This window comes from Schistocerca cancellata, chromosome 5 (assembly GCF_023864275.1).
Source record: "Schistocerca cancellata isolate TAMUIC-IGC-003103 chromosome 5, iqSchCanc2.1, whole genome shotgun sequence".
Taxonomy (NCBI): Eukaryota; Metazoa; Arthropoda; class Insecta; order Orthoptera; family Acrididae; genus Schistocerca; species Schistocerca cancellata.
In genome coordinates, this window is record NC_064630.1 from 34,365,083 (window position 1) to 34,392,372 (window position 27,290).

The following is a 27,290-nucleotide window of genomic DNA, read 5'->3' on the forward strand; positions in this document are numbered from 1 at the left end:
TTCAGTGTTGGAGCAAAAACTAGGATTAAGGAAGTAAAAGAAAAATATACACTACCAATCAAAAGTTTTCCATCACCTATCCCAACTAAGGATTTGTGGTTAAGACAGGGTTTCCATTTTGAATATTCTATCATATTCCTGTATTGATAATAAAACAAGTACAACCAGTAAAGTAAGTTATGTTATGTATTTGACTGGTTGTTCGCATACAGGGGTGCTGATAGTATCCACAACAACACTGACATACCTTTACCTAAGATGGTTCCACTCAAACAGGCCTCTTTCCTTCAGCTGTCTGGGTAGTAATCAGTTCATATTAGTTTACAGTACATTATGTGCATGTAGCAGTGTGTTTGTATAAATGATTAGGTTCATACCATGTTACTTCATAATGTGACAGAAGCATGATATTGGAATTGAAAAGTGTGGAGCAATTGTAGCCCTGCATCAGGAGTACTATTATAGTAGGACAATAGCAACAAAAGTTGGCAGAGCCCAATCTAGTGTGGTGTGTATGTTGCAGCAGTTCAAGCAAACTGCTGTCAATGCAACTGTTTTACAATCTGGAAGACCCCATGTCCGCATCATACAGGGAAGATCAGTTCATATGTTCATACTCATCCAACTATGTCTATAACACGGATGTAGTACACACAGGTTTTAGTGATCACTATGCTCAAATTCAAACGATGAATGTTGCAGGAGTCTCACAACTTCATAGAATAACATACAATGTACTCAATTTCACTACCGAAAATGTGGAACATTTCTTTTCTCCTGAAGGGGGAAAATTGGAATGATATATACAACTATAATGATACCAATGACAAATATAATAAGTTTATGACCACATTTACCCTTTTTTTTCTTCAAATAACTTTTTCCAAGGAAAAGTTACACTCACATCTGTACAAAAACAGTCAAGTGGATCACAAAAGGGATAAAGATCTGAATTTCTTACTTACCTCAAAAGATACCAACATATACTTTAAAAAAAATAAAAAATGGGGCAGGGCAGGGGGGGGGGGGGGGGGGGGGGGGTTGTTTGGAGCATAGTTGAAAGAGCTACCAATACGTTAAGGCACCCTAATGTTGCATCTCAATTCCCTGCTATCGAAGCAGTATTCACAAAAATGGACAGCACTGGTTTAAAAAGTGCATGCAATTGCTTCAGGACAAGATTGGAGCTGGTCATTTCATTTCAGCTGAAGGGTGTTACATCATGTGATGTTAACTCTCAAAAGATGCCACTATTTATATGCAAAACAATTTTTATTTTCATTTGTATTATATTTTAATAAATGTGCTTTTAAAAAGTTTCATTTGTCCGGATTTAAGTGCTGCACCCTGTACACCTTACACACACATGACAGCACACACTGGCGGCTGCGACCACAATTGCACTCTACTTGCTTGTTAGAATGTATGTGTGTTTTCTTTTCTTTTTGAAGAAGGGTTTGGCTGAAAACTCAGTGTGTAACAGTCTTTTCAGTGTGCCTGTCTGAAACTCAACATGTCATCTTTATGGTGAGTAGCAATCTATTGTTTTCATAATATTGTTCAAATTATAAAGGGAGTACCTAATAAATATTCAATGGGTTGCTGATAAGATACCGGGAGTTAATATCAGAGGTAGAGCAACATTTACTGTAGAACCATTAGCAGACATACTAACTGAGAGTGCTGTATTTCAAAATACAGGGTGGGTCAAAAGTCACTACCCACTGAAAACATTAAGGTAATCCTGCATCTTTGTGATAATTATAGTTTGAAACACCAGAGTTCATTGCTATATTTTTTTCAGATAATTACTGATACAAACACCAGAGCTTACTACTATTAAATCGAACTTCTCTCACATTGTTTATTCTTGATTCTAACCTGCTTTGAAGGTGTTTTCTAATGAAGAAAGAGTTTTTGCTTTAAAAACATGGTATAAAGGTGGATACAGCAGGCTGTGGGAGTGCTGCAAGGAGTCCAAAATTATGAAATGGAACACACTGATACACAAAATGCACTTTGTCAATGATATGGCAGCCAAGAACAGAAAAAGCATTGAGCCCAAAGATATTTTGGGTCAACAGTGAAGGGTAAGTTGCCATTCCACCTCTTGCAACGCGTGGACAAGAAGAACTGCCCCCACAAAGGAATGTGCTGTTTACTATATAACACAACCTGATGGAGAGGCCATTGCAGCTCCAGACAGCCCAACAGCCTATACTTATCTAAGTTAACAAAGCTAACCATCTCTCCCATGTCACCTGAAATTTGACCAGCTGCCCATCCACTACTAACATCAGCAAAATATTTATGGGGCATCGGAGACAGCCCCAGAGTCCAATGAAAACACAGGGGCATACGATGACTAAATTGAGGCACATCAAATAGTTGTAAATGGTCAATCAGCTGGCATACCCCACACATTCCTGGTGTGTGTGAGCAGTCATGGTGAACACGCAACAAATAAAAATCGGAAAAGGACCGCCAGCTCGCCCAACGTGCAGAAGAGGAACAAAATCGAGGACCCGAAAAACGCACTCGTGGGAATTACAATGCTGGGAGCAGCGTGAACTCACCAAGCTCAGCACAGGCGAGGAGGGGCTGTACTGTAACACCACTGCACCAGAAAATAAAATGTCGGCAACACATAGTGACTCAGCAGGAAGCAAGGCCATCTGGGATATCCTGCGTGACACTGGAGGTTGTTTACCAAATGCACCCAATTGACCCTCCTGCCAACTATCAGAAGGGTCAGACAAGGCCACAGACTGAACCTCGTGATCAGGAGATAATCTTATAATCACATCCCGAATTAGCGAGTCCGCATAAGAGGTAGAACATTTTGGACACTGAAAATGACACTTGCATGAGAGGCCCAGCAAATTGGAAATCTAGGGCATACACGACTGCCCGAGGCGCTTGTAGTGTTGGTTAAACTGCAACCACACTGCCACCACATGGGTTTCATGTCCAAACTATTGTGCAAGCAACCGACAAAGCTCATCAAGGGGAATTTTCTTGGGCTCAGCGGAGGGCTTCAAATTTTGGACAACATTGTATAAACCTACACTGCTAGACAACAACAAGGCAGCCTTGTCAACTGAATCAATGATACACCTTACCTGGCAGTGCAGATAGAACTTACGCATGTAATTCTCCCACCTTTCCATCAACTCATTGAAACTGGTAAATGGCATTGGAAGGAACTCTGAGGACAACCTGGATAAGCATCTATGTTTCAGGTAGAAGTAGAAGAAGAAGAAGTGGAAGAAGAAGAAGAAGTGGAAGAAGAAGAAGAGGAGGTGGGTTTTCCATATGAAGATGGCTGAAATGTTGTTAGATGAAATATCATGGGAAGATGTTGATGTCCACCAGGTCCCAACCTGAAATCTTAAGGAATACTCATTATGCTGGGAAATGTTCAAAATCACATTAGGTGTAGGTAGTACACAAATATCTTTGGAGTGCTTGAAATGCACGGCCAATTCAAGCTTTGTTTCTTTCCAGCATAACAGGTTCAAGAATGGTGAAATTTCACCAGAACGGGAAATAATTACTGTGTGATCCTTAATTTTTCTTAAATATGTTTGGAATTCAGTATGTTAGTATATCATGGAAGAAAGTAATTGTCAAGTGTTATTCTGCTGGTAAAATACTGGGCACCTGCCTAAAGTATACAACTTCCTTTTGAAAAATTTTACATGTCTGGGTTACTAAGCAACTAGCCAGAAACCTAAAACAGTTACAGGTTGCCTATCAACAGCATCCAAGGGCAACAAGAATCTTATTTTCAATATTCCCTGAATTACTGACCGAATTTAAAAAAAAAAAAAAAAAATAGTGTCGTAATTAAGAGATATAATATTATGTTAAATGTTTAACACAATAAGACAAGTACTATAGTTAGAAACCGTGTGTGCATATGGGGGCAGTGTAACTGACACCACACGAACACACAGACTTTGTTCATCCAGTATTTGATTACGAGAGCACTTAGTGAAGTCCAACACACTTTAAGCATAATTTCAAACCTTTTCTAAACTTTTTATCACTTACATGCTTAATAAAATATTTAAAACATTAATTAATCTGTAAAGTAGTTATAAATTTGAAGTTGTTTTACAGACAGGAATTCAATTCTTTAAAAAAATTGTTGGTTTACTTGTATTTTAGATTGCATTTTCATCATGCTTCGTGGAGAAGGGTAAAAACTTTCAGAAATGTTGGTGGATGCAACACTGTGATGGAAGGGTCACTTGTTGCTGTTGCAGAAGCAGGTGAAACATCTGGTCCTTGTTATGTTCCTGCAGCTTAAGCACTTTATCATGCTAACTGCAGATGTTATTGGCACAATCTCATGAATGTGCAATCCCCATTTGCACTAACAGATATCACTATTTAGGTGTTACTTTTCTGCTGGACTATGACGATCTTCAATCAATGATGTTGCTGAAAGTACTGTATTTTCCAATGTATAACCTGCATTAGCATAAAAGATGCACCCCACTTTTTAAGATCTTTTTTAGAGAAAACATTCTCACTTAATACATCTACTGTCAAACAATAATAACACACATGTACATGTATACACATAAAAAAATTTTGTATCACCTTGGTTCTGAGAGTTCTGGAACCTGTACAGAAAATTGGAATAGAGATCAACATAAACATCATTTCCGCCCTTTTTATTGCTCATGAAAACCATACATTGTATGTCATACCACCACACAGCGAGACCTCCAGAGGTGGTGGTTCAGATCGCTGTACACACCAGTACCTCTTAAATACCCAGTAGCACGTCCTCTTGCACTGATGCATGCCTGTATTCGTCATGGCATGCTATCCACAAGTTCATCAAGGCACTGTTGGTCCAGATTGTCCCACTCCTCAACGGTGATTCGGCGTAGATCCCTTGGAGGGGTTGGTGGGTCACGTTGTCCATAAACAGCCCTTTTCAATCTATCCCAGGCATGTTAAATAGGATTCATGTCTGGAGAACATGCTGGCCACTCTAATCAAACAATGTCGCTATCCTGAAGAAAGTCATTCACAAGATGTGCATGATGGGGGCACGAATCGTCGTCCATGAAGACGAATGTCCGGCCAATATGCTGCCGGTATAGTTTCACTATCGGTCGGAGGATGGCATTCACGTATTGTACAGCTGTTACGGTGCCTTCCATGACCACCAGTGGCGTAAGTCGACACCACATAATGACCCCCCCCCCCTCCCCAAACAGCAGGAAACCCTCACCTTGTTGCCTCGCTGGGCAGTGCATCTAAGGCGTTCAGCCTGACCTCCAAACACATCTCCGACAATTGTCTGGTTGAAGGCATGTGCTACACTCTCTGATGAAGAGAATGTGATGCCAATCCTGTCCATTTGGCATGCAGCTGGGCAAATCGGTACTACACTGCATGGTGTCGTGGTTGCACAGATGGACCTCATCATGGACATGGGGAGTGAAGTTGTGTATCAGGCAGCATATTGCGTACAATTTGAGTCACAACACAACGTCCTGTGGCTTCACAAAAAGCATTACTCAACATGGTGGCATTGCTGTCAGGGTTACTCCAAGCCACAATCCGTAGGTAGCAGTCATCCAGTGCAGTAGTAGCCCTTGGGCAGCCTGAGCAAGGCATGTCATCAAAAGTTCCAGTTTCTCTGTATCTCCTCCATATCCAAACAACTTCGCTTTGGTTCACTCCAAGACACCTGGACACTTCCCTTGTTGAGAGCCCTTTCTGGCACAAAGTAACAATGCAGATACAACTGAACCTCAGTATTGACTGTCTAGGCATGGTTGAACTACAGACAACACGAACCGTGTACCTTCTTCCTGGTAAAATGACTGGAACTGATTGGCTGTCGGACCCCTCTCCGTCTAATAGGCACTTCTCATGCATGGTTGTTTACATCTTTGGGCAGGTTTAGTGACATCTCTGAACAGTCAAAGGGACTGTGTCAGTGATACAATATCCATAGTCAACGTCTATCTTCAGGAGTTATCGGAACCGTGGTGATGCAAAACATTTTTTGATGTATGTACATCATACATCTAGGCCATTTAAATAAGTAAAAGTGATCAATTTCAAATCTGCAAAATTCATCCACAGAGCTAAAGAAAGAATACTTGAAGCTGCCATGACAGAATATGAATCCTCATACAACAAATTATCCTCTGGATACAGAGGATCCAGTGCACTACTAATTCCACACTTCTTAAACAATCTTATCACTGTTTCGGTTTTTATAGAGACCTATGAAGCTTTGATCCACTCACAAACTTGAGAAATGCTAGATGTGTTGCTCCTTCATGACAGTGTAGTTTCAAAATCTGTAGACCGCACCCATCCATTCAGTTCCCTTTATTAAGCCCCTTAAATGGTTTGTTGATACATACATTTAATGGTTGAAGCTCTTCTAGAATTACAGCTAACTGAGTCTTCAATACATTCCGTCTCCAGGTGGCCTAGTCCACATCTTATCTATCCAAAACCTCATTCCCTCTCCATCCAGCCAGCCTTCATTGCATACATGAATGAATACTCCTTTTGCCAATTATTCCTTAGGAAGCACCTTTCTTCTAAAAATCAAAAGTGGTGGCAATTTTGTCCCATCAGAACAGCAAGCTAAAACGACTCTGTACTGCCTGAGGTTTTGGCAAAAATCCTTTTGGTGCTCATGGAATCCACAGTGCTGTTAGAAGGCACATCAAAGATTAGTGGAGTCTCTTCCATGTTTTCAATTTGTGAAAGTTCAAAGTTTTCTCTTTTTCTTGTGTTAATGACAAATTGATGAAATTCAACAATTTGTTCTCTGTACTCAGCTGCCATCTTCTGTAATATCTTTGTCTTCATCTACATACAAAGCTAATACCTCTTCATAAATTCTGAACTTCATAATGTTGATCCAGTTAAAGTCAGCAATCCCTTTGTTAGTGGATATCGTTTTCTCTTGATGAATTTTTTGTAGAAACTGAAATTCCCACTTGTGTGTTCTCTAAAATAGAAGTATTGATTTCTCCTTAAATTTTTGTCTATTTAAGGGTTCCAATTCCACTCCTCAGATTATGTTTATTGCGAGGTGCTTTCTTTAAATCATGTTCCTGATTCTGCCAAGTTCTTATCATTTTTTCAGTTGGAGGTAGCTCAAAATGCCTTTCTGCAGCCCTATTTCCATGCTTTTTACCGTATGGAATCATGTGCAACTTAAATGCCATAGCACAGCAATGCGTTTTTCAGTCATAGGTTGCAAATAAAACTACAACTTAGGTACGACACAAGTAGACTGCCACACTAAACACAACAATAACTGAAGCTTGAACAAATAATATAAAAGCCATTAATGAAGGCGCACGTCTATCGACTGAACTCGGTGTGTTGTGGTCTTCAGTCCGAAGACTGGTTTGAAGCATCTCTCCATGCTGCTCTATCCTGTGCAAGTCCTTTCATCTCACTGTAACTGCTGCAGCCTACATCCTTCTGAATCTGCTTACTGTACTCATCTCTTGGTCTCCCTCTGTTATTTTACCATGCTCACTTCCCTCCGATATTAAACTGGTGATCCTTTGATGTCTCAGAAAGTGTCCTATCAACTGATCCCTTCTTCTGGTCAGGTTATGCCACAAATTTCTTTTCTCCCCAATTTTGTTTAGTACCTCTTCATTAGTAATGTGATCTACCCATCCAATCTTCAGCATTCTTCTGTAACACCACATTTCAAAAGCTTCTGTTCTCTTCCTGTCTAAACTGTTTATCGACCATGTTTCACTTCCATACATGGCTACATTCCAGACAATTAGCTTGAGAAATGACTTTCTAAAACTTAAGTCTATATTTGATGTTAACAAATTTAAGAAATGCCTATCTTGCCATTGTCAGTCTACATTTTACATCCTCTCTATTTCAGCCATCATCAGTTATTATGCTGTCCAAATAGCAAAACTCATATACTACTTTAAGTGTCTCATTTCTTAATCTATTTTCCTCTGCATCACCTGATGTAATTCAACTACATTCCATTACCCTTATTCTGATTTTGTTGATGTTCATCTTATATCCTCCTTTCAAGACACTGTCCATTCCATTCAACTGCTCTTCCAGTCCTTTACTGTCTCTGACAGAATTACATCGGCAGCAAGCCTTAAAGCTTTTATTTCTTCTCCTTGAACCTTAATTCCTACTCCAAATTTTTCTTTGCTTTCCTTTACTGCTTGCTCTATGTACAAACTAAATAACTTTGGGGACAGGCTACAGCCTTGTCTCACCCCCTTCTCAGCCACTGCTTCCCTTTCGTGCCCTTTGGTTCTTATAACTGCCATCTGGTATCTGTACAAGTTGTAAATAGCCTTTCCCTACCTGTATTTCACCCCTGTTCCCTTCATAATTTCCAAGAAAATATTCCAGTCAGCATTGTCAAAAGTTTTCTCTAACCTACAAATGCTAGAAATATAGGTTTGCCGTTCCTTAACCTATCTTCTAAGATAAATCATAGGGTCAATGCTGCATCGCATGTACCTACATCTCTCTGGAATTTTTTTCCTTTTATTAAACTGACTGTTTGGTAATTTTAATGCCTGTCAATAGCTGCTTTCTTTGGGATTGGAATTATTACATTCTTCCAGAATGAGATTTTCACTCTGCAGCGGAGTGTGCGCTGATATGAAACTTCCTGGCAGATTAAAACTGTGTGCCCGACCGAGACTCGAACTCGGGACCTTTGCCTTTCGCGGGCAAGTGCTCTACCATCTGAGCTACCGAAGCACGACTCACGCCCGGTCCTCACAGCTTTACTTCTGCCAGTATCTCGTCTCCTACCTTCCAAACTTTACAGAAGCTCTCCTGCGAACCTTGCAGAACTAGCACTCCTGAAAGAAAGGATATTGTGGAGACATGGCTTAGCCACAGCCTGGGGAATGTTTCCAGAATGAGATTTTCACTCTGCAGCGGAGTGTGCGCTGATATGAAACTTCCTAGCAGATTAAAACTGTGCGCCCGACTGAGACTCGAACTCGGGACCTTTGCCTTTCGCGGGCAAGTGCTCTACCAACTGAGCTACCGAAGCACGACTCACGCCCAGTACTCACAGCTTTACTTCTGCCAGTACCTCGTCTCCTACCTTCCAAACTTTACAGAAGCCCTCTTGCGAACCTTGCAGAACTAGCACTCCTGAAAGAAAGGATATTGCGGAGACATGGCTTAGCCACAGCCTGAGGAATGTTTCCAGAATGAGAAGAGTCTCCACAATATCCTTTCTTTCAGGAGTGCTAGTTCTGCAAGGTTCGCAGGAGAGCTTCTGTAAAGTTTGGAAGGTAGGAGACGAGATACTGGCAGAAGTAAAGCTGTGAGGACCGGGCGTGAGTCGTGCTTCGGTAGCTCAGATGGTAGAGCACTTGCCCGCGAAAGGCAAAGGTCCTGAGTTCGAGTCTCGGTCGGGCACACAGTTTTAATCTGCCAGGAAGTTTTATTACATTCTTTTTGACATCTGAGGGTATTTTGCCTGTCTCTTACATCTTGCATATGAGATGGAAAGAGTTTTGTCATGGCTGGCTCTACAAGGCTATCAGTAATTCAGACAGAATGTCATCTACTCCTGGGGCCTTATTTCGACTTAGGCCTTTCAGTGCTCCATCAAATTCTTCTCGCAGTATGATATCTCCCACCTCCTCTTCATCTATGTCCTCTTCGATTTCTACAATGCTGTCTTCAAGTTCATCTCCCTTGTACATATCCCCTATAGCTCCTTCCATCTTTCAGCTTTCCCTTCTCTGAGGACAACACAAACACCCAGTGCCCGGGCAGAGAAAATACCCAATCTGGTTGAGTCTGATTAGTATTGATTTTACATCTAAGCTCTTGATATTCAAATAACGGCTTCTCTTTTCTCCAAAGATCTCTCTAATTTTGGTGCATGCAGAATCTGTCTTCCTCCTAGTGAAATATGCTTCTACCTCTAGCCATTTTGCACTTATCGTCAATCTCAGCTTTTACACATATTATTCTCTTTTTTGATGCTTCATTTGCTCCATTTATATATTTTTTTTTCCTTTTGTGAATTAAATTCAGTATCTCCTGTGTTATCCAAGGACTTCTATCAGACCTTGTTTTTCTACCTATTCGATCCTCTGCTGCCTTCACTATTTCATCTCTTAAAGCTACCGATTCGCCTTCTGCTGTATTCCTTTCACCTGTTCCAGTCAACCATTGCCTAATGCTCCCTCTGAAACTCTCAACCACCTCTGATTCATTCAACTTTTCAGGTCCCATCTCCTCAATTTCCTAGTTTTTTTGCAATTTCTTCAGTTTTAATCTACAGTTCGTAACCAATAAACTGTGGTCAGAGTGCACATGCACTCCTGGAAATGTCTTACAATTTAAAATATTGTTCTGAAATCTATTATCATTACACAATCAATCTGAAACCTTCTGGTGTCTCCAGATCTCTTCCACTTATACAACTTTCTTTCATGATTCTTAACCCAAGAGTTAGTGTTGATTAAATTTGCTCTGTGCAAAATTCTACCAGGTGGCTTCTTCTTTCATTCCTTTCCACCAGCCCATATTCAGCTACTATTTTTCCTTCTCGTCCATTTCCTACCATCAAATTCCAGTCCCTCATCGCAATTAAATTTTCCGATATAATTAAATTTTCCCGGAGACATATGTGTCTCAAATTTATCCTTCGTAAAGTTAGAAGCTGAAGAAATGAATTAAAATTTGTGCCACTTCTGTGACTTGAACCCTGGTCTCCTTGCTTACTAGGTCAATGTGCTAGTCATTACACCACCACAGCAGTGTAACTAAAACAGTTGCACGGACTGCTCTAGTCCAATGCCCTTCCTAAGACAAACTTCAGTTCACATCTTCAGCTGATTTTCCCCTTCTTAAATTGTCACAACTGCCAGGGCTCTCTGGTTTTGCAGCTGTGGTAGCTATACTGCCGTGGCAGTCTAATGGCTAGCACACTGACCTCGTAAGCAAGGAGACCAGGGTTCAAGTCACGGAGGTGGCACAAATTTTAATTCATTTCTTCAGCTTCTAACATTTTTGAGGATAAATTTGAGACTCATATGTCTCCAAGAAAATTTAATTGTATCAGGTCTACAGATAACCAATGACCGAGAGACAGGTAGGATTTCCCCTTATGTCCCAGGCTGGGGTGCTATTCCAATACCAGAGAGTCTCGGCAATAGTGACGATTTTAGAAAGGGGAAATAAGCTGAAGACGTGAACTGAAGCTTGTGTTAGGGAGGTGGGCTAGGGTAGCCCAAGCAGCCATGTTAGCTATACTGCTGTGCTGCTGTAATGGCTAGCGCACCTGCCTAGTACCCAAGGAAACCCGGGTTCAAGTCCCAGCTGTGGTAAGTCCCATCTGTGACACAAATTTTAATTCATTTCTTCAGCTTCTAACATTATCGTGATTAAATTTTCATCTCCCTTAACTGTCCACATAATTTCTTTTATCTCATGATACATTTCTTCAAACTCTTCATTGTCTGCGGAGGTAGTTGGCACATAAACGCATACTACTGTGGTGGGTGTTGGCTTTGTGTGTGTCTTAGGCATGATAATGCATTCACTACGCTGTTCATAGTAGCTTACCCGCATTGCTATTTTCTTATTCATTATTAAACCCACTCCTGCATTACCTCTACTTGACTTTGTATTTATAACCCTGTATTCACCTGACTAGAAGTCCTGTTCATCCTGCCACCAGATTTCATTGACCCCTACTATATCTAACTTCAACCTATCCATTTCCCTTTTTAAATTTTCTAACCTACCTCTGTGGCTAGGGGATCTAACATTCCAAGCTCCAATCCATAGAATGTCAGTTTTGTTCCTCCTGATGATGACATCCTCCTGAGTAGTCCCTGCCCAGAGATCCCAATGGGGGACTATTTTTATCTTCAGAATATTTTACCCAAGAGGACACTATCATCATTTAACCATACAGTAAAGCTTCATGGTCTCTGCAAAAATTATGGCTGTAGTTTCCCTTGTTTTTAGCTGTTCGCAGTGTCAGGAAAGCAAGGTTGTTTTGGTTGATGTTACAAGGCCAGATCAGTCAATCATCTATGCTGTTGTCCCTGCAACTATTGAAAATGTTGCTTCTTCTTTTCAGGAATCATATGTTTGTCTGGCTCCTCAACAGATATCCCTCTGTCATGGTTGCACCTATAGTACAGCTAGTATCACTCAGGCATGCTTGCCACCCCACCAACGGCTAGGTCCATGGTTCATAGGGGGGCAACTGAACTCAACACAACTGGAATGCTCAAAATTCACAAGGAAGCTAACAATGAATTGTTTCAATCCCAAACAAATTTTGAAGAAATGGAGCTAACAATGAATTGTTTCAATCCCAAACAAATTTTGAAGAAATGGAGCTTACAGATACCTTAACTTACTACCAGCGTGTATGACGCATCCAGTTTTTGGGCCTGTTTTCAAAGGAAAAAAAGTGTGGCTTATATGCTGCCAAATACAGTATGTGAAGAGACATATCAACATGTGAGCAGCTTTTCCACATGATGTTGGCTCACCTCATGATTACTTTCCTTGCCATATACTCCATCCTTTCAAATACTGTTTAGGCCTTTGTTAAATTACTTCTTGGAGTGACAAGCTGCAGAAGTGTAATGTGTCCTTTCTATGTTTTATGTAAAATGTGTGTGTGTGTGTGTGTGTGTGTGTGTGTGTGTGTGTGAGTGAGAGAGAGAGAGAGAGAGAGAGAGAGAGAGAGAGAGCACGCACAAACACATGGGTGGGAATGCATGCACATGTTTCAGTCCATTATTCATTGTTCTACTTCATTTTTAAGACACCCTTTGCAAATAGCTAGGAGTTAACTTAAACACAATCGACATGATTCTGGTACGTCAATTTCAGCTACATAAAATGCATCAATTAACTTTTTCTATTTTTTTCTCTAATAAATATAACTTTTTTCTGTTGAGTAACTGCAGAAGGTAAAGTGTAGCCTACAATTTGCTACTCACAGCGTTATTACAAGTACAAACCCTTCCTACAAGTAGGTAAAGAAGTCTGAATTCCTTGTGTGTGGAACAGTTATTTTATTGCCATTGTGTGTGGAATAACTTCACAGCACAGCAACACCTCCCAGAAATCCATTCCTTCCCTAGTTCCCCACTTCCTCTACTACTCGTTAATGCACCAAGCTGAGGTAAGCAAACAGCCAGTACACAAGTAGCCCCATAAATGTACATATGAAGCCCAAAAATAACAGGAGCAATCAACTAATAGGTCTAATGAGTAGGTCTAATGAGTGCTCTCAATACCCAGGGGCGGAGGCAAGCAGAAAATGAGCTGATGATAATTAGCATTTGCCAGCCTTACATGATCGAGGACATGTGGTGCTTATTATTTGGCCAACAGTGTTATCACTGTCAGTAACAAGGCAGTCCCTCAAGTGCTGCAGTCTTTGCGAGCAGCATCATTTCTTGTTTGCTATCACTCCTGATATTATTGTCAGACACTGAGCCCTGGTACATACACACAATGTGCAAACTGTAAATACTCCTCAATGAACAGTATTGGCACACTGAACACTTCTAAATTCAGTTGAAAGCCTACAACCATGATTTATAATTGATGTTGAAAGTCTCAGTATACCACATGGCATCAATGCATTTAACACAGTGTACATCTTTTTTTGGAAGTGGTATGATATGTGTTGAAGCACCACAAATTTTAAAAGTTTATTTAGGTACTAATAGTGTAGAAAGTTTGTCATATGTACTACCACTGCATCAGTCTCTCATGTATTGTCAGTTGTGGGGCAATCGAAGTATGCAACACCATCAGAGGGGGGAGGTGTGCCACAGAGTGAGGCATTTCTAGAAAGTAAAGGGCAATATTCAAACATGTTATTAAAAATGTGTGTGTGTGTGTGTGTGTGTGTGTGTGTGTGAACATGTTACTCATCTCCTCCTAAACCACTGAACCAATTTCAACCAAACTTGGTACACATATGCCTTACTGTGAAGCAACAATTGCTGTGTAGATAAGAACTATCTACCTATCACATTTCACAAGATATGACATCATAAACAATGAGATGTGTGAAAAAATGCCGCACCATGCAGGACAGTTAAATATATTACTTATGTGCTACTAATTCTATTCGCAATAAATTTCACATACAGTATTCATATACGTCACCAAACATGTCTACAAAATTACATCATGGTATCACACACAGTTCAGAAGATATGACATAATACACACTGAGACGCATGAAAAAATGCCGGATCATGAATGAAGTTTTAAAATATTTATTCTTTACCGCTAAGAAACTTCTATAGTCAAGTCAACTTAAGGAAAGTCGAGTCAATCTAAGGAAATTCCTGACGCCTGGCAGCGCTTTTGGCAAATTTCGACTGCGAACTGCAAATGGCTGTAGGCGAAAAAAATAGCTGCCTATAGAGTTATGAAGAGGCGTCGCCATGGACACGGTTACAAAATCACCTTGTAGACAGGTGAAGCAGTTGTACCCATACATTTGTACATTATGCATATTTTTTTGTACAACTGTTTCATAGTTTCAAAGATGTTTTCAGAAATATGTGGAAATGGAGTTCTTACAATTTACTTGACAAACACTGTTCATTTTTCGTTTTTGTTCCTAATTGAAAATTTGCAAAATGAATACCCAGAAAATGCAGGGTTTGTCAGCTAGTATATAATAAACATGATGAGTTTAACTGATGATACAAGGTCTGGCACCACTGAAGAAGAAGGAAGAAGTTTTTAAATAAGATGCTTTATAACACAGAAGGATGCTAAGAGATATAGAAGAGAAAGACAGAGGTGCAAATCATAGTGCAGATGTATGTACAGGGTGATAGCGCATAATCTGAAGAAGACTGTCTACAAATAAAATTACTTTGCAATATAAGTAGTTTGTGGTTCAGAATAAAACATTCATTAAGCAAATTAAAGTCCCATACCAGAGCAATAAGCTACAGAACACACAAAGCCAAACCATGGATGAAGGTATGAAAAATATGATGCAATAGGGCTAATATGAACCTAATGGACAAAAGTCACCACAAACATGGTATGTACAGAATTGGTCAGAAAAAAATTCAAGGATTCTCCAAAAGATTTCATAAAATTTTCATCCTATTAGAATCATTCCACATGGCATCATATCATTTAACTTGAGGCAATTTTCCTGGGGAAAAATCTATTTAGAAACATTATCAGATAATATAAAGTTTGGGCCATTCCATATGAATACACTCATTTTTTTTAAAAAAATTGTTGCTCCATGTTAAGATAGACATAATTTCTCTATTCCTCCACAGGTGATTATCAGGAATATACGTCACTGCAATTTATATACATAAAAATAGTCAAGGACTAGGAACAAAAAATAAAATAAATTAATAAAAAAACCACAAATTTTTAAAATGTCAGCCAACAAAACAAAATTAATTAATTAATTACAAAAAAAATCAATTATTGACTAAATTAATTGTATAGACAAAAAATCTACTCACTAAGTGGTGACAGAACACACACATAAAAGACGGTTGTAATTGTCAAGCTTTCAGAACCAGTGTCTCCTTCTTCAGGCAGCAGCATTGAATGGGAAGAGAGGTGAAGGAAAAGGACTGGAGAGGTCTGGGAAAAGGGATAGGTTTCAGGAAAGTCACCCAGAACCGTGGCTCAGGGGAGACTTACTGCATGGAATGAGAAGGGAAAACTGATTGTTGGGGACTGCATCGACCGAGATTTGAAAACCAGAGAGCATGAAGTTGGAAGACAGGGTAACATGCTGACAGAGATTACTGCTTAAGCGCATTGTACGTATCAGAGGTGGGAGGGGGGCGGGGGGGGGGTGAAAAATAGATGGGAAAGACAATGAAAGATTATAAAACTAAAAAGGAGTGAAACAAAGAGTAGTTACAGTGAAGAAATGCTAGGATGGAAGAAATTACTGTAAATTAAGGCCAAGTGAGTAGCGAGGAACAAAGGACATGTTGTAGTGCTAGTTCCCACCTACAGGGTTCTGAGAAACTGGTGTCTGGGGGTAGAATCCCACCTCTGTTACATAAAATGCACTTAGCTTTTCACTCTTATTAACTCATGCATGAGATTTAAGCAGTAATTTCTGTCAACGGGTTACCCTGTCTTCCATCTTTAAGGTTTCAGGTTTTCAAATCTCATCCAATGCAGTCCCCAACAATCACAATCAGTCTTTCCTTCTCATCCCGTACAGTAAGTCTCCCCCGAGCCGCAGTTCTGGGTGGCTTTCCTGAAACCTACCCCTTTTCCTAGACCTCTCCAGTCCTTTTCCTTCCTGTTCAATGCTTCTGCCTGAAGAAGGAGCCACTGGCTCCAAAAGCTTGCCAATTACAACTGTCTTTTATGTGTGTGTTCTTCCACCACTTGGTGCATAGATTTTATCTAGTCAATTAATTAATTAATTAATTAATTAATTAATTAATTAATTAATTAATATTACAGGAGTAGTGGTCTACCATGAGGTCATACATTAGGCTTAAAAATGTGTTTCAGAAGAAGCATTACAAAAAGATTAGCAACTTAATGAGCTTTTATGGTGTTTATTAAAAATATAACAGAAAAAAATGCACTTACCAGTGGAAAAATTAAGCAACAGATCTTTTTCTTTAACTCCAAAACACATGAAGAGAGCATTGCTATCAGCAGAAAGATGGCAGGGTAAATAACAGCAGAACAAAAGACACTGCTAACCCATGTTCCCAATCTGAAATATCTTTTTTACCCTCCAACTCTGACAAAAATACCCTTGAAATACCCACAAGTTTAGAATTATGAAGTGGCATCTAGCCATGTAATATGTAGCTTATTAAAGCCCCTAAGCTCTCAAAATACCCAAATTCCAGGGAATTGCCCAAAACCTGGCAACACTGCTACCAACCACTTTTTGGAGCTTGACAAGCCAGGGAGAAAGAGGGAAGGGAATCTCTCAAAGAAATGCCCCTCTCCTCTACCTGTGGAACAGTACATGTGGTTATTTGGGTGATCCAAGCCAGTCACCACTCTGCGTGAGCTGAATGATACACTAACAGTATTGCTGTTCATTTTGCAATCATGATACATTGAAAAAAATTTCTTAACAAATGCCTAAAAGTATTGAAAATTTTGCTAAAATATGTCAAGTTCACCTGTAATTTTTCTAAACACAAAAATGGAAGAAGTTTGATGCTCATCACAAACCGGTAGTGCTAAGGAAAGTTTTTCTTTTTCTACAAATACACTGTGGCATTAAATGAGAACAAATTATTAAATTATACTTTAATGTGGATAGGAGGAAAAGAAAGAAAAGGAACATCAAAACTACAGTGGAAGTATCAGGAGCAGGCAAATCCTGAAAAAATACTGTTATAACTTTAATATTGTCTGAGGGACAAAGAAGGCATAAGTTCTTGAAATGCCTTGTGATGCAGTCAAGAAGATAAGAAAGGAAAAAACTGTGACGTTGTGCGGTTTTTCTGTCATATTATAATTTACATAAGCCTTTTAGTGATTAGATAAATTGGTCCAGTCATTCTGCATTCAGATGTCATCAAGTAATGTAGGGCAGATACTATTTATCCACATTTGACAAATTCAGTTTCATTTGACTAAGAATGTGCTATAGACATTTTGAACCTTTGAGAATGTCGTAAAGCTGGAACACATAAGGCAGTATACAATTAATACATACAGTGGTCAGGATTAACATCAGTTTTTTAATGCATCAAAAAAAAGGTCACAATATCTCACAAAGCATGTATGCATTTTGCTGCTGAATTTTGATAACTATAGGGTTTTCATTTCAGGCAACAGTTATTTATCTGTTTCATCTACATCTCACAGCAGAAATGGATTGAATGGAACAAAATTTGACTGAAATGGCAAAATAAAATCCTGAAATGATACAAACCTTGGATTCTGGAGTGGAACCTGTTGATGATGACATTACAGATCGAGAAAATGTCCTAGCTTGGGAGGGAAATTCATCTGTATATAATGAAACACCTTCCAAATAAAACTTCTTTGTTGTAAAGGCGGCAACTTGATAAAGCTTGTTAGCTTGCTGCAGCTGGGTGTCACCCATTGGGGGTGTTGGTGGATCAGTACCTGCCTCATCACAGTAGTCCATGCTGAAACAAATGTTGACAGACTTAATACTAGACAGCTGGTTTGTTGAATATTTAGCTCAAAAGTTCTCAATATCTACACTACAGGCAGCCCTCCTGCATATGTAACCCAAAATATCTTATGGTTCACGGATTAAATTGAGCGAACTCAATTTTGACATATGACATAACTTGCACTAAAATTACATATGCGTATATAGAAAAAAAATTATCCTGAAACAGCAAAGAGAAAGAGAAAAATACAGACACAGTAACAAGACTATAGAGTCTGGTAGATTATTATGAGTCACCAGCTATGCAATACAGTAAAAATACCACTGTGAAAACTTTTGTCTATCACAACTATGTCACCTTCTGGACATATTGAGGGAGCATTACAAGTTGCCACTGCCCTCAGGAAATGAAACCTACTTTCTTTAAAATATCAGATACTGGGATGGGTATCCCACAAATATCAAAATCTGGTGCACGCTCTAACAAGACTAAAATACCACACATCTGAGAACAATGTCATATCAGGAGTGTGTTAGTGAAACGTGTGCCTGTTCTGTGTCTGTAACAAGTAGCTAATTGTTCTTCACTTCCAACCATACTTTAATGATATATCGCACATGTAACACCATTGCACTTTATGGGTCACAGCATGTTACTGTTCTATTGCAATATAATAAAACACTACACAAAGTTTTACTTACAAGAGACATCTGAAAAGGGGATGTGGAATGAATTTCAGTTCATTTAAAATATGGCCTCCTTTCCCCCTCCCTCCTTCCTCCCCATCAATCTGTCTGTCTGTCTGTCTATTCCATAAATCTCTCTCTCTCTCTCTCTCTCTCTCTATCTCTCTCTATCTCATTAAATCAACACATTTCCTCATTAACTTAGGAAAAATTACTATTCAAAATATCTTCCTCTCTTCAGAATAAAAACAGTATTGGTCTTTATGAATTCTTCCCCAGTCCCTTGTTTGGTAATTCTCTTCACTGATCTTCATTTATTGTAGATGGCATGACTGTATTGCAATGCCATTATTACAGTAAAAAAAGGAAATGCTGTCATTAATTTGAAGGTTGGTTTGAACACTATAGATCTTTACTAGGCATGGCCCTATTGCAAGAGGTACGCTGTTGTCTTCCTCTGACAATTTAATGTAGGCTCCAAAACAGGTAGAGTACAGACATTAAAATGTAGTTTTCACCTAGATCACAAAATAATTTTATTACTGTTCATTCATGACATGCTTCAGGTCATTCCACCTTCTGATGCAAACCTTAAAAATTTAATGTAATTTGATTGATTAAAAAATCTACTAACCACGTGGCAGCAGAAGTACGCACATACACAGGTATTAAAGTTTGCAAACTTTCAGAACCAGTGGCTCCTTCTTGTGGCAGAAGGGTTGCAGGGGAAGGAAGAGTGGTGAAGGAAAAGAACTGGTGGACTTAAGAAAAAGGGACAGAGTTCAGAAATGTCACCCAGGAGTTTGCAAACTTTAAAACCTTTGTATGTGTGTTCTTGCACCACCACCTGGTGATTATCCCTGCTATCCCTTCCCCTCCCCGCCCGAGCCTCTTTCTTACCACCATCCAGTTGCCTCTCCCATCATGCACTGCAGCTCGAAGTCTGGCTTCAGCTGCCAGGGACTGTGTGTGTGTGTGTGTGTGTGTGTGTGTGTGTGTGTGTGTGTGTGTGTGTGTGTGTCCGTTGTCTATTTTCGACAATTGTGTGTGTAGCTATATATATATATATATATATATATATATATACAGTGTCTGCACTTTCACCATTTTGATCCGATTCAGCCGCCATTATGAATTAAGACACAATGGACTTACAGACACTGACTGAAAGCAGGCATTGACTGAAATCAATGCAGAAAGTTGGAAATTTTGTGCCAGACTGGGATCTGAACATGGGTCTCCTGCTTACTGAGTAGATGCTCTGACCACTAAGCCATCCCTACACAGTGGTCACTGCAAACACACTGACTAGCCCAGCAAGCCTTCCAAGCCTTCCTTCACACCTAAAGTCTCAATTTTTATCCACACACTACTAATGAAGTGCCACTTGTCCATTATCCTCATTACTTGCAGCATTAAGGTGAGATGGTCTATGATCTCTTCAGTGCAGATACACATCAGGATCTAACTATTACAGGAGTTAGCAAAATGCTGTGAGTAATGAGGATAATGGGCAAGTGGCACTACATTAGTAGTGTGTGGGTAAGTTGAGAATTTCGGTCTGATGGAAGGTGTCCATGCAGTTGTGATGACCACTGTGTCCCCATAGCTTAGTGGTCAGAGCATGTGCCTAGTAAGCAGGAGAGTCACGTTCGAATCCCAATCTGGCACAAATTTTCAGCTTTCCCCACTGGTTTCAATCAATGTCCATTCACAGCCAATGTCTGTAATACCTTTGTGTCAAAATTTTTGGTCTATGGAATTCAAAATCTGATTATTTTCTTTAAAAAGTTAATGTGGGTATGGGTTAGACCAAAGAACATTTGATCAGTAGATCACACCGTAGAACAATTGATAAAGTTAGTATTTATACGGATGTGGTGTACAGAAGATAGTGTGTCTGCACTGTGACAAATTCTGCTTTGGGGAAAGGTGAGGCTATTTTGCTAGAAGTCATAAGGAGAATGCATATGGCAAGAATGGGAGTGCTTTGGGTAGATACTTGCAAGCACACCATTATTCACTGGGACATATTAATGACAATGTGGAAGTGGTGCATGATTTGCCTAAATTTTGCTGATTCACCTGTACAATTTCATGAAGAGGTGTTCGAGTGGTCAACATAATACCTGCCCACACCATTATGGATCCTCCTAAATATCAGTCTCTTTCCACAATGAAGGTCCAGAAATCGTGTCCCATGCCCCAAATGCGAATCTGTCAAGAATCACTCCCCACACCAAATCGGGACTCATCTGGGAAAAGAACATTGGCCCACCCTTCGACCGTCCGTGTGGCATGTTGACGGCTCCACTCTAGATGTTCCCTTCTGTGAAGACACACCAGAGGTAAACAGACAGCGGGTCTCCAACAATAAAGGTCACTCTGCTGAAGCCCTCTGTACACGATTTGCCCCGATACAACACATCCAGGGGATGCTGCAACATCAGATGCCAGTTGCAATGCAGTGCTAAGGCAGTAGCATTGTGCCCTTATGGCCAAATAACGATCCATTCCTTCTGATGTCCCATGTGGTCAGTCCTGTCCTTGTCTCTGGGATACAGTTTCTGCCTCTATAAACTGTCGTCCCATCCGAGAAACAACAAAACATTTCACATTAAGCCATCAAGCCACATCAGTTTGTGACTCTCCTGCTTCCATTCTTCCTATGGCCCTCCACTGCTGAGAGCCGGTAGGTGTCTTCTCTGTGGCATACAACACCATCTGTGGCTGTGTACACAGCCACTGTGGATGTGAGACTACCCTGCAAACGCTACTCCACTTGATAGGTATCCTGACAGCATTCCTGGCACGGTTGTCCATTGATCGAAATGCCATCTGCTGTGCAAAACACAATCGTAATGACATTTGTTGACAGTTTGCATGATTATATTGTGAATTAGATGCAGGACAGTGAAACAGCAGCAGTCTGTTGCTTTAAATTTGGACACTAGTGTAGCTTTTGGCCACAGCTTTTGTCGTCAGTAGAGAGAGAGAGAGAGAGAGAGAGAGAGAGGGAGAGGGAGAGAGAGGGGGGGGGGAGAGAGAGGGGGGAGAGAGAGAGAGAGAGAGAGAGAGAGAGAGAGAGAGAGAGAGAGAGAGAGAGACACACACACACACACACACACACACACACACACACACACACACACACACACACACAAGTGAGCACACCTCATGTACATATGACCACCAACTCGAGAAGCTGGAGTTGGAGGTCATGTGTGCTTGCCTTCCCCCACCCCCCCCCCCCCACCCCCCCTCTGAAAGCTATATGTGAGTGTAATCGTGCCAGTCTACAACTTGATGTGACTTTAATAAAAGTAGCAATCTAGCTTTTCCTACATTGTTTATATTCCTATCAAAACTATCCATCGTTTGATTTCAACCGTACATTTATATCATATACGAGCCATACATATGTGGAACATATTTAATTGTCGTAATAGTCTGCCTTAACACATTCCATATAAACACTCTGTACCTTGGCACAATAACAGTACTGCACATTTTGTGATAACTCCACACATAATAACTGAGACACTGTACCTGTCAAAGGTACAAATACCATGCGAATGTCAAAGAGACGAAGTTGACACACATACACAGTATGGATGCCTAAAAGATTGCCAACATTCTCTTGTCCAGCCAAAGATTATAGTTGTCAGAAATACAGAAATAACATGGCATCCCTTCTCTGAATGACAACATAGGTATATAACATGATATAATGTGGTATATTGGCTTTAGTGTTACAGAAATTAAAAATAAGTTATTTATCTGCACTAAACATTGTGAAAGAAGTCAAAGGATAGTAATGGAGGTTACCGTGTGATAGTTCCCGATGAAGTTATTATGTATGCAGATCAAAAAAGGGAATAAAAAGCATGAGAAGCATTCGCGCCAGGCATAGAAATGAACCATTCAACCTGACAAACTTTAAAATTGTGTTAAAGTGACAACCAAATCATGTTAAAGTACTATTTGGCCCTTGTGGGAACCATAAGTGACAGAAAAGCTCTACAAAATGATCTCAATTTAGCATGCACACAAGTGGTCCTACCTCTGGACATATCTATCTAGATGTTATGGGTATCAGTTTACGTAAGAGGTTAGGTTAGTGGTGTTTAACGTCCCGTCGACAACGAGGTCATTAGAGACGGAGCGCAAGCTCGGGTTAGGGAAGGATGGGGAAGGAAATCGGCCGTGCCCTTTCAAAGGAACCATCCCGGCATTTGCCTGAAACGATTTAGGGAAATCACGGAAAACCTAAATCAGGATGGCCGGAGACGGGATTGAACCGTCGTCCTCCCGAATGCGAGTCCAGTGTGCTAACCACTGCGCCACCTCGCTCGGTCAGTTTACGTAAGAGGCAGTAAAGGTAACATATGCAGTTTATTTATAGTTTAATAGTGCGTTTTGGTAAAAAATCCACAAATAAATGTAATACCAAGGAATGTAAATCATAGACTCTTCCAAGTGATGTTTAATTAACAGCCTTACATGATGGGTTCTGTAAATCCCGAGAATGTGATGACCTCGAGCGACAGATAGCACAAAACCTAGAGCTTGAGTAACTGATGGTGTAACCCGAAGTACACTATGTCTATACCTGAAACCATCTGTTTAGACCATAAATGATACAATTCCTCGATGGCCAAATCATGGCATCAGGTCTCTGAAACTAAGACCTCAGGGTGGGGGGAGGGGAAGGGGGGAGGGGGGTAAGTAACAGTTGACCTGTACCTTTACGTGAATATCTCTAAAAACATAAAAACATTGACCAGTTGACAATGGCTCTAAAGTATCATGTATTTCTATTTGAACTTAATTCTGTTGAGAAGTTATGACTGTCAACAATACACAGGAAACTTGCATGTATCGACTGATATGACAAATTTTTGGGTAAAACAAGTGATATCACATTAAGCTGAGGTTCATGCAATCATAGATAAAAGCTTGTATATAATCTATCTCATATTCAGGCTCAGCTCCGCTGCTATGTAAAGTAATGACACATCAAGTCACATAAGATCCCATCATGGGTTACAAAAATATACAGATATGAGTGTATCATCAATTGCATATAAGGACAAGAACATGAGAACTCTTTTTGGCAAATATACAATAATAAATGCATTATAGGGGGATGGGGGGACAATAAGGATATCATATTGACAAATATCATATTACATTACATTGCTTGATGACTGATGAGTATTGCAAAGTATACCTAAAATAAATACATCAGTCAATATGAATATTATACTAAAATAATAAAACATTATTATTTCTAAAATGTAGCTGAGTGGGAACATTTTTAAAGCTTGTTACCTTCAGAAGATAGCAAGCATTAATTGAAACTATCATCATTGTGCTATTGTCATCAACGGCAATAAGGTCTGTAAGGATAAAGGTAGTCCACGCTACGTAATCTTATATCAATCATATAGGTAGATGAATGGTAAATTTAAAGGAAAATAATTAATGGCAATGGTTATTGGTATGTACTTAGGGAAGGAAAATATTTAAAAATGTAATTGATGAAAACATTTACTGAGTATGTGAAAAATATTGTAGCAGGGTATGATGATATGCAGTATTATTTCACATACATTGATGACGACAACATGAGTGATGATAGTTTCAATTATTGCTTACTTTCTTCTAAAGGTACTAAGAAGTACAGTTTGTAAATGATATTTCTTTTATTATTTTAATTTAATCTTAATACTGAGAGATGTATTTCTTTTGGTATATTTTGCAATACTCAACAGTCGGGACCGATGCCCCTAGCAGTCTGGTCCCTTCAATCCCATAAATCAACCAACCAACTCATCAGTCGAGAAGCAATGTACCGTAATATAATACGATTTTTGTCAATGACATATCCTCAATGAGAAGGAAAGTTGCTACTCATCATATAGCAGAGATGCTGAGTCGCAGATAGGCACACCAAAAAAGACTCTCACAATTAACGCTTTCAGCCATCAAGGCCTCTGTCAGTGTATCAACTTTCCTTGTCATAATATTGTTACAATCCATCCTGGATTTTCCGCTTTTTGATACATCCTCACATCCTCAATGTTTCTTCTCCCTATAACATATTTACTATTTTGTATATGTGTCAAAAAGAATTCTCATATTCCTACCCTTATATACAATTGATGACACACTTACACCTGTATATTTTTATAACCTAGTTTACCTAGCATTGTGGCTGAGCCTCAATATGAGATAGTTTACACATATTTTTTTAATCGATGATTGTATGAACCTCAGCTTAATGTGATATCATTTGTTTTACCCAAAAATTTGTCATACAACACCAAAGATATAAGTTTCATGTGGCTGTTGACAGTTATGTCTTGTCAAAAGAATGAAACAAAAATAGATATACATATTACTTCACTACCTAGGTACTACATTATCAACTGGTCAATTAACACCCATGATTTTAGAGGAATGCACTCCGTTACTGAAGGGTAATATCATCAAGGCCTCCCAACCCCCCTTCCCCCTGAGGTCTTAGTTCTACAGACCTGACACCATGATTTGGCCATCCAGATACTGAGAAATTACCTATTGCTCAGTCTAAATACCATGTAAACAGACACTTACCATTTATAGTGTAAACAAATGATTTAAGATATAGATCATAGTGTACTTGGGAGTACACCATCCATTACTTGAGTTCTAGGTTTTATGGCATCTGTCACTTGAGGTCATCATGTTCTTGGGATTTACAGAACATACCACTTAAGGTTGTTAATTAAACATCACATGGGAGAGTATTATTTTCATTCCTTGGGAGTACTTTATTTGTGGACTTTTTGTCAAAATGCACTATTATATAATGAATGAACTGCATTTTCTACCTCCACTTCCTCATATGTAAATTAATAACCATAACATCTAGACAGATATATCCAGAGGTATGACCACTTGTCTACATGCACTAAGCAGAGATCATTTTGTAGAGCTTTCAGAGCCCCACAAGGGCCAAATAATACTTTAATAAGATTTGATGACACTTTAACATAATTTTAATGTTTGACAGGTTTAATGGTTGGTTTCCACACCTAGCTCCAACACTTCTCGTACTTTTATTGTCTTTTTTGATCTAAATACATAACAACTTCATCTGGAATTATCATGTAATATAAGAGTTTTTTGTATTCTATTCCATCGCAGTCCTTCACTTGACTTCTTGCACAATGTTTAGAGCAGATAAATAGCTTCTTGTCAATTTCTGTAACACTAAAGTCAATGTACCACGTTATATCAGGTTATGTATTTATGTTGTTATTCAGAGAAAGGATGCCACGTTATTTCCGTCAACTATAATCTTTGGCTAGACCAAAAAACATCTGCAATCTCCTAGGCATTCACACGGTATGCGTTTTTCAATTTGACCTCTTTGACATTCACATAGTCTTTGTACCTTTGCCAGTTATAATGTGTCAATAATTAAGTGTGGAGTTATCACCAAATATTGTGCAGAGGCACAGTGTTTTTATACAGATTGTGTTAAAGCAGGCTATCATGACAATTAAATACGTTCTATGCTTCTATGGGTTACATAAGACAGAAATGTGTGGTTGATCCATTGATTCACAATGTTTATGTATTACAGTTTAAAACTGTCCTTTTTTTAATTCCTCCATTTCCTATGATGCTTGTGTATATTTTATAACCGTTCTCTTGTAAGCTTCAAAACCAGTAGAGAATAAACTTAAAATTGTGCAGCTGATAGCACATAGATGCTTCTTCCAAATTATTTAACGTCTGCAGACAATAACCTACAAAAAGTTCTAAGCTTTTTGTGTTGCACATTTGATGGAATTCTGATTGGGACCCATCCATAGCATCTACACCTATACTCCACAGACCACTGTGAAATATAAGGCAGAGAATATGTACCATTGCACCAGATCGTCATGTGAAGGTTTGTTTTAACATGTTAGCTACACTGTGCATCATCAATATCACGTACAGCAGAGATAAGCATCTACTGGTAATAATTAGGTAGTCATGTATATTTTCTGTCACTAAATGTTAGAAATTTATGATAATCACTTTGTAATTATGCTCCAATTGCACACACATTGCATGACAAGAAGTGACAGTCATCAAGTGAATTTTCCAGAGCCAGAGAGCTTTGATGTAAGTTTGCTCATGAGACCAACTTCTTCTGGTTAGACAGGAAGTACAAAAATTTCCATAAATTACCATATTTGTGCAAGTTTCACACAAAAAAAGAGAAATTGTTTAACATCTACAGCTGTCATTTGGATGCACAAGATTAAAATGTTAATGTTGTTGTTGTTGTTGTTGTTGTTGTTGTTGTTGTCATGGTGTTCAGTCCTGAGACTGGTTTGATGCAGCTCTCAGATTAGAACATAAAAATCCATATTAGGAAATGATATACAAAGCCACTTATGTTCAG

The 27,290-nt window shown here is 39.3% G+C and overlaps 1 protein-coding gene across 1 annotated transcript in view; it reads right to left on the minus strand.

Annotated features, from left to right (window-relative positions):
- Window positions 1-27,290, minus strand: part of LOC126187388 (autophagy-related protein 2 homolog A) — a 495,539-nt gene that overhangs the window by 408,000 nt on the left and 60,249 nt on the right. Inside the window, exon 5 of the mRNA XM_049928440.1 lies at window positions 17,945-18,164. Within this exon, the coding sequence (XP_049784397.1) occupies window positions 17,945-18,164 (220 nt within the window). The remainder of the gene's footprint in view (window positions 1-17,944; window positions 18,165-27,290) is intronic.